Genomic DNA, 9584 nt, shown 5'->3' with positions numbered 1-9584 from the left:
ACAACATGATAAATATAATTAACACTGCTGTATGGTATATATGAAACTTGTTGAGAGTACATCACAAGGGAGAAATTTTTTTCTATTTAATTTTATATCTACATGAGATGATGTTCACTAAACCTATTGTGATCATCATTTCATGTTGCATGTAAGTCAAATCATTACACTGTACACCTTAAATTTATACAGTGCTGTATGTCAATTATATCTCAAAACCGGAAGAGGAAAAAAAACACTGAACTGTACCCCTTAAATAAGTAAATTGTATAGTATGTGAATTATATCTCAATTGTTGCACCACCCTCCCCGCCCAGAGCGAGAGCGCTGGTCTAAATAACCTCTAAAGGGCTTTCCAGTTGTCATTTAGGGGACAGAATCATCTATCACTGTCAGTCCAGTACTGATTACTTGGCCTGAACAAATGTAACCTGGTATTACCACCAGTCCCATCAAAGGCCACCACAATAACTTTGCTTCATGCCCTCCTCCCAAGCCCTGAGCAGCCTCTGCCTCCAAAAGGTGGATGCCTTCTCTTCCTACCTTAAGGAACCCAAACCATAGACATCTACACACTCACTGACTCTAGGAAAGAAAAACAGGGTAGATGCGGCCCACCTCAAGCTCTGGTCCTTTCTCTTTTCACAGAGGTCCTCCAAAGGTGTGGCTCCAGTTTGAGCTCAACCTTTCTGAGAATGTTCATTCACACTTGGAGGGGGCAAGCATGTTTTGTAGGAAACACACTGGCTTTGGATCAGATAGCTCTGAAGCTGAATCATGGTTTCACTATTTTGAAGCTTCATCTTAGGCAACTTACTTAGCTACTCTGAGCCTAAATTTTCTGTCAGATGGTTCTGAATATTAGCTCCCACTACTGTTATGGAAGTAGCATGTATATCACTTGAGGATATCATTCCATAAGCCACGTACACTGTACAAGACATCAGGAGCACCCTCTGCTGTAAGTCTTGGCTCAAACACTCTACCCTCTTGAGAATTCCTACATGACAGCCCCACCTCACTGATTATCCCCCTGGCTTTCAATGGTGCTATTCTAAAGGCCATTCTGTGAGTTGGTTAAGAGAAAAGAGGAAGGGTACCAGGTTTCAGAACTGGCACTCCCATCATCCCCCTGGCCTTGGATACTCACTAAGGTCCAGCTTTCTCATCAACAAACCCTGCTGTGCCAACCCACAGGGATGCTAGGATGAAAAAAAGAGTCTCTACAGTTGAGCAGAGACTATAGGCAGACTATCCAGATTCAAAGGCACCTCAAGATCCTCTAAATCTACGCAAAGGAAAAGGGTATCATTCTCTCATGCTACAACTGTTCCTAAAGTCACCTTCCCCAAAAAGGTCCTACCTAATTAACCTGCCACTGTAGATGAAGGCTTTTACACAGCTATGCTTGCCCTCGGCATTATACCATGCTTAAACTATAATTTTCTTTGTAATTAGTCACATACATTTTATTTTCACAACAAGATACATATGAATAAGCACACAGGTTCCAGAATCAGACCTGAGTTCCAATTCTGGTTGGAGATATTAAGCAAAGTCTCAGAGTCCTTATCTATAAAACAAAGTTACTTGTAGCATAAATCTCACAGGGCTGTTTTGAGTACTAAATGTGATAATACTGTGGGTTCAACATAGTGCAAAGCACACAGAAAGTACTCAATCAACATAGCCATTCTTTTACCAAAGAATATGCTCCTTTCTTTCATGAACCTCAATAATTAGAGCTGAGCCCTCCCTGAGTGTGATTAACGTTCCCTCTTTAACTCACTCATTTGTTTATGGGGGCCCCTAAGAGCTATCTTTCTTCATACTACACCTATCCCTAAACAGGGCTCCTGACTACTCCCCGAACACGCCAGGTATCTCTCATCTTTGTTCACTTTCCATCCACCCAGAAATCCATAACTCATCCACCTGACCCCACCTCCACCCCTATATATCTCTGCATGTCTAAATCAGACCCACCTTTCACCTTTTTCAAGAAGCCTTTCCTGATTTATTTTCACCACCCTCCCTTCCTCTCACCGACAACATACACACACAGCTAAATGTGACTTTTCTTCCTGGTATGTTCTCTTACCCTCCCTTACTTTCATTCTTATTAGAACCATTCTCATCCACCTTGCTATCTAACAGAGGGCCTCTTAGTACTAAATAAATATGTAAAATTGACATTACACAAAACAAAAGCACTGGAGAGATTTGTAGTTCTTAACATAATAATGTTTTCTGAACAGTTCTTATCCCTTGATGTTCACAAACTGGCTCGGACCAGCAAGATCCTCATGCTAGCTTCAGGGATTTGGCCAACCTGAGACAACAGTCCTGGTAATTCTGGGACACAGGGGAAACTGCACAGCTGACCTGACCTTCAGAGGTTTTGTTTCCCTGCCTCCCAGGGGTTCTAGAAAGAAAGCAATTTCAGAGATGAAGCATCTAAAGCTCTTTGGATACAACGTACTATGCACATGAAGTACTTCTATGAAATTAAAAAGCTTGGGAGAAACCCCATCTCTGGGTCTCAGGTTCTCCTTAAAGAAAGCTCTGAACTACCTTGAGCTCTACCATCCTAGCTCTATAAATAGTGAATCTGTACTCCTATAATTACTAAAACACAAAATCTCCAAAAACACCCAATAGCATGTCATTAGTAAATGATATTAGTAAATACTTCCTCACACAAACCTAAATTCTTCCCATTGCAAAGCAAATCTGGTAGCTGTTAATATTTGCACTGCACTTCTTTGTTTACAAAACATGTTCACATATATGATATCCTTTAATCCTCACACTCACCCCCGAGACGTAGAAATTATCATTATTCCTATTTACAGATGAAGCAAATGGAGCTTAGGGACATTCACTGACTTATCCAAGATCACACAGCTAGTAAGGCCAGAGTTATAACTTGGGGCAATTATTTCCCTACAGCACACTGGATTTTTACATTTTGACTGACTACAAATTCTCTGAGTGACTCTTAACCTCTCCTAGATAATTCAGAAATCTCCCTAGTCCACAAGTGAATTTGCTCAGCCAATATTCCTTTCTGCCTCACCACCTTCTCCCTACCCTCTGCCATCAAGACCCCACATAGGGAATTCCCTGGCGGTCCAGTGGTTAGGGCTCCACGCTTCCACTGCAGGGGGCACGGGTTCGATCCCTGGTCAGGGAACTAAGATCCCCCATGCCGCACAGTGCGGCCAAAAAAAAAACCACAACACAACAAATAAATAAATAAAACAAACAAAACACCCACATAAAGAGTGGTGTTCAGATATTAGGTAAAGAGCACCCTGGAATCAACTGCCAGTTTTAACTTAGATTCACCACTAGGTGGAGGTAATCTCAACAATCCAAGAAGTTCATGGGCTAGCTCATTGGGAAAGAGAACAGTGGGGCCAGATTTCAAACTAGCTCAATACTGCGCTCTAGAGCCCGCGAGCCACAACTGCTGAGCCCGCATGCCACAACTACGGAACCCCGCGCACCTAGAGCCCGTGCTCTGCAACAAGAGAAGCCACTGCAATGAGAAGCCCGTGCACAGCAATGAAGAGTAGCCCCTGCTCGCCACAACTTGAGAAAGCCCGTGCGCAGCAATAAAGACCCAACGCAGCCAAAAACAAATAATAAAATAAAGAAATTTATTTTAAAAAAAAAGTAGCTCAATAAATTGTTTAAAAGAAGAGATAGCTCAATACAGGCACAAGTTTCCCCACTTTTGTGAGGGTATGCCCCAATACCCAATAGCCCATTCTCAGGAAGTTAAGAAAGAATTTTCAGTTCAGAGCTTATGGCTCAAAAGCACTGAACATTTGCAAAACCACACAGGTACTCTGCTCCAGTTCCTGCCTCTGAGAAGACTGGTCACATGACTGCATCAACTTACAGCTAAACCACAAACCAAGACACAGAAACTAAGACCTTATCCAATCAAATATTAATGCATCAGTATGAGGCTAATACAAACGAAGCAACTATCTGTTTAATCAGTCAGACTTCAAAAAAAAAAAAAAATCCACCTGGAACTATACTCACTGACGAGAAAGAGGAGGAAATAAAGCCACGTAACACTGGTTCACACCCTGCCCAAAGGTCTGACAAATAACCAGGGTGTGTGTGGGGTTGGGGATCTGCAGCAGAGAAACAAAGTGACCTTGTTTTTAACTTAGCAAGAGATTTCATCTCCCAGAAGTCCAATTTAGTCTGTTGGAATAACTTCAATTTCATACTTATTTCTAGCACTAACTTACACTTTGGAATTTGGACCTGTGTACTCTCTGCAGATGAATTAGAATATTCCTGGGACAAGTGAAAAGGATATCCATCTCCAGTGAAATCCGTACAGTACACTTGTCTTGAAGTTATCAGGGAAATACAGCCTTCCTCTACATTCTAGCTTTGACTTAGGAAACCTTAGCTGAACTCTACAACTCAAATACCTGCCCCCTTCTCAAATTGCTGCCTAAGTAATTTAATTACTTAGGTGACTGCCCAAACTATCTCAGTGCCAGTCCAATAAGACTATATGACTATGAATTTTGTAAACCCTCTTTCTGATTAAGGGTAAGAACTGAATGCTGGTTTGGAAAACCTCGTCCTCAAAGGAAAAAAAGCTGTAAAGATTTGTAGCCCAAAATTACTCTAAAATTCATGTCAGACATAAATGAAACCTTAAGAGATCATGTAGTGCCACAGTTTTCAAACCTGGGGGTATATTAAAATATCTGACGAGCTTTAAAGAAGTGATGCTCCTACAAAAAATAATTTGAAAAAAATTGTGATGCCCAGACCCTATCTCCATTATTTTCCTTTTTTAAAATGAGCTCAAACCTATTTTTGAATTTACTAAATATGACGGAATGAATGTATGAGTGGCAGACTTTGAGCTTGGCTATGTGGAATCCTCTGGGCAATGGAACGTGAGAAATTTCAAATGTGCTTGACCTTGTACCCCCTTTGGCTCACCACATGAAGTCCTCTCAGGAAGGCACTGCTCTCTGGAGCCAGGCTCCAGAATGAGAAACACGAAGCCAACCTGAGCCTAATCTGAAGCCTGGAGGCAAAGCCCAACTGACCCCTCAGTGAGAAAAATAAATGCTTGTTGGAGTAAGCCGCTTGAGTGTTAGGGTGGTTTGTAATGCGACATTACTGTAGCAATAGCTAATAAAATGGTTTTTTAAAAAGAGGAGGGGCTCTTCAGAAAAAACTCAAAGTAATACATAAAGTATTGTAACAGCCCTGGAAAGAAAATATTGAGATGAGGTCTTCTGTTGAGCTATGTAGTTAAATCACCATGCTCTGAAGTTCGGGGAACCTGGGTAAGTCTTACAGAAAACAATGAGAGCTAAATTAGGAATGTGATTTAAAGATACTCCCCTCACATATTATTCAGATACACTAACCATGAAGAGCTCAGCCCTTTCTGAAAGATAATGGAGTTGCTACTTCTTGGTGAAATACCATCCCTTCCCCAGACTGTTATATACCAAATTCGCAGTGTATGTTATCTGTACCCAGCGGAGGCTAAGTTCCAAACCTCAAGAAGCAGGGTCCTTGCATACCAGTTTCTTAGCACTCAGCACCCCAATAACCACTAACAACATCAAAATGGGAGAAGGAAAAAAAGAAAATAGTCCAAACCTAATAATGAAGAAAAAGTATTATTTTATCCATTCTATGAAGGTATTATGAAGATACCAATAAGACACCAATGATTTAACAACAGCTTTTCGGAACCAAAAAAAAAAGCACCACTACATTAAACGTATACACAAATTTTAAGAGGTATTCTGATTATACTATGAAAATGAGCCCCCCAAAAAAGGAAAAATACACCTCAGAATAAAGGAAATATTGCAATCATTTCTTAGATTCCACAATCAATCCTCTCTCCCCCTTAGAATATATTCTCTCTACTGGCATAAAATCCAACTGAAAGGGAATTCTCTGGCAGTCCAGTGGTTAGAACCCGGCTCTTTCACTGTTGGGGGCCTGGGTTTGATCCCTGGTCGGGGAACTAAGATCCCGCAAGCCACGTGGCGCAGCCAAAAAGAAAAAAAAAAAAAATCCAGCTCAAAGGATGCCTATTTCTAAGACCTTCAGTAAAACATTGGTATTTTAGAAAAACAGTGATGTACTGGTGTTGTATTAGCCTAGATACCGTAAATTTTGCCATAAGCTAAGTCTGCTAAGGCCTGTTTCAAAATAGCGCTTTTCCAATCTCTAGATCACACTCCCTGGGCAGTATCACTCACTAAGCCAAAGATAACAGACAAGTTTGTTAAGTCAAATAGAAAACAATACTTAAACAGAAAACAATGTTAGCTTCATCCATTTGCCACCCATGTTCATCTGATATGTGTAAGTCAAATTGAAAATATTTAATTAGAAAACAATGTTGGCTTCAATCAGTCCTCTTGTCACTGTTGTTCTTCTGACGTGTGGATAATTCATCAACACAACCATGTAACCTGCTTTATTTCATTTATTCATTCTTGAAAACATGTACCCATCCAATGACTATTTTTAGAGCCATTTCTTATGTGTCAAACACTGCTCTAGGCCAGGGCTACAGCAATAATCAGGATGGACCTATATGCCACTGTACTAAGAACTAGGGATACACATACACAGTTTCTGCTCCCCACAGTCTCGTAACATGATCCAGGTGTCGCTCCCTGGTATGGTCAACAAGGAATAAGATACATTGGTTAAAACAGCAAAGCTTAGATTTGCCTCTTCCTAACCCACTCCCAACCAGCCCAGCTTAGTTCTAGCACAGTATGGAATCAAGTCAAATATGACTCCATATAGAAAACTATCAAAATGAGGCTATACACTGTATCAACCTTATTAACTGAATTAACAGTCCTTAGTTTCTAAGATTCTCATACAGATCAGTATAATGCCCTTAAGGGAAATGAATCATTCTTGTCACCTACAGAAAATGTGTCCCATATTCAGATTCAAAGCACAGAATCTGGAATCTTATAGAAGCAGTTTGAGGTTAACAACCTAGGAGCAGTGGTTCTCAAACTTGGCTGCATAATGTAAATACCTGGAAAGCTTTTAAATAACCCACTGCTCAAGCTCCACTCTACTAAAGCAGCAAAGTTTGAAAACCACTGATAAAGAAAACTTGGAGAAAAATGGCTGCTTTCCAACTGATGGATGGATTTGGAAGTATGCTGCCATTTCCTTCCAAAAACATGAGCAGTGAGCTTCCAGAACATTTCTTCACTAAGAACTGTTATGAACCCACTTGGTATTAAAGAGAAGGAGTCTGTAGGCTACCTGCCAAACTCAGGGGAGAAGGCACAAACCTGAATGTGAGGGGAAAAAAAAATCTCAAACTGAATTCCACAAAACAAAGTACATTAAATCTTTATGCCTTAAATCTTTATCTTGAAATCTGTTAGAAATTGATGTCAGTAAGAGTCAAGTTCCCATTCCTAAATATCTAAAAATTAAGAGGCGGAGGGAAAATAACAACCCCCAGGCTGACTTGTAATGGGTTTTTTTGTTTGTTTGTTTAATACATCTGAAAAGAATGCATATACAAAGAATTCAGACATGAGAAAGCATTGGTTCAACACTAATGAAATCTACAAGAAGTAGGATTTGGGGAAGGTGGGGAAGATTACCTAACATTTTTAAGACTTGGAAACTGCAACCAAAATAAGCTGATAAAATCCCTATTAACACTTATGAAGAGTCTTCATAAGACTCTCCCCAGGATTTTTATTAAACTAGAGAGCCTCACCTGGCTGCTCTAGGGTTCCTCATATGCAAAACAGAAATAAGGGGATTCCCCTGACTGGTCCCCATGTTGTTAAATGTTCTCCCCAACCCCACCCTACCCCACCCCACCCCCAGCTTCTTAATGAAGCAGGTCTCCATCCTCATAACTTGAAAGAGGATGTGAATCATCCCATAGACATCTGTCTTCTAGCACCACCCCTCGGATTTCCTCTATATACCAGGTCTTCAGCTGTGTTCTAGGAACGCTGTATCATACACTATTAAGCTGCACATCTACTATGCTAAGCATATAAAGACAATGACTGACAGGGAAAAAAAATTGTTTTTTAATTACGTACTCAATCCATTTGGTGTATTTCAAAAGGTGCAATACTTTTCTTCATTTATCAGTGAAAGTAGTTAGAAATTAACTTCAAAAAAAATCAGCAAATGGCAAACAGATTTCCTTGAGAGTCACAGTCACATATATAGTGCATCCTAGAAAAGAGGAGGGGCAAGACAGGTTCCACCCACTTTCATGAGTTTCATCAAATGCTGGACCTACTCAAGGGTGGAGAGAAAAGGCAACTTTCAAAAAGGAGTATATTATTAAATGAGGCGTTTACTATACTCCTTCCTAAGAGCACCAGGTGGGGAACACGTTTTCTAAACTAGATCTAGGAAGTGGAATGTGGAATCAATCTATCCTCCTCCCCTTAAGGGCTGTCCAATGGTTAATGAATTAAAAAAAACATGACTAAATAAAAACAAATCCCACACACACTCCCCCGCCCCCCAAAAAAAAGAAAAGAAAAAAAAAACTAGATATCCCAGATTACTCGCCAGAGTGGAACCCGGAAACAGCTTCAACAACCAAATTAGTCTGTTACAGAGTCATCACAAGCATGCCTTGCTTTTAAACAAAAAAAAAATAATAATAACTTTTTGAAACGACAAAACAAAAACTAGTACTGATCACTTTTCTGACAATACACAATTACTCAAAATTAACTAGTACTGAGAGGGGGAAGGGGGCCATACCTATGGGCCTTGTCTCACACGAGTGCATGTGGGTAGGTGCAGGGCATTTGTCATTATTGCAAAAACGAATTTTAATCTTTAATCTTTAGTTTGATTTAAACATTGCTTTTAGTATGATGCCGACACCAGCTGTGCAGAAAGGGCTCTGGAGAGACGTTCATAGCAGCACACACCTGCGGCTCTTCTTCGGTTCTGGAGGCTCCAGGGCAGCCAATATTGCTTCGTCAAATACATTCTTTAGGCCTTTCTGAAAAGGGGTAGAAAGAAAAAAATGGGCAGTCTGATATTCAGTATAATAAAGTTGAAGATCAAATTTAAAACATTCAAACCCCCAGGAGTTGGCAAATAACGAAACATTAAAAACAACCCTGAATCTCAACACAATCATCTCACTTCACCAAGTTTTGTCCAGGCAGGGCACTGGAAGGATCCAGCAATTCAGGAGAAGAGGAGCAGATATTCATGAGTGAGACAGTGGTCCTTTGAGAAATCTTTTTGCAGACCAATGTATGTCACAAGAAGCAAAGAAGCACATGTCATTTGCTCATTCAATATGAGTTTTGTAATATGCTGCTGAAACATTTTACATAAAAACAAGTAAGCAGCTCTGCATTCAAATGAAACAGCTGGATATGGAACAGGACTGAGAGGTTGGGCACCGGGCAGTGGCATCCTTATATGGAAGGCGCAGACAAAGATGGAGAGAGCGATTACAGTAGCTGCATCAAAGATAGTCACTCTAAACTCCCTTTATCCCACCAATTAGAGCCAAGGGGATT

General features: G+C 40.4%; 1 protein-coding gene across 2 annotated transcripts in view; it reads right to left on the bottom strand.

The window, feature by feature from the left end:
• Positions 1-7534: 7534 nt before the first annotated feature.
• The window catches only part of CDC42 (cell division cycle 42), a 44556-nt gene continuing 42506 nt past the window's right edge, over positions 7535-9584 (bottom strand). For both annotated transcript variants that reach the window (XM_068539111.1, XM_068539112.1), the window contains exon 6: positions 7535-9052. In XM_068539111.1, the coding sequence (XP_068395212.1) occupies positions 8963-9052 (90 nt within the window). In that variant the 3' untranslated portion in view covers positions 7535-8962. The remainder of the gene's footprint in view (positions 9053-9584) is intronic.

The sequence above is a fragment of the Eschrichtius robustus genome, chromosome 3 (assembly GCF_028021215.1).
Source record: "Eschrichtius robustus isolate mEscRob2 chromosome 3, mEscRob2.pri, whole genome shotgun sequence".
Classification (NCBI taxonomy): Eukaryota; Metazoa; Chordata; class Mammalia; order Artiodactyla; family Eschrichtiidae; genus Eschrichtius; species Eschrichtius robustus.
The sequence above is the reverse complement of the archived record's forward strand: the minus strand, read 5'-3'. Positions and strand labels throughout refer to the sequence as shown.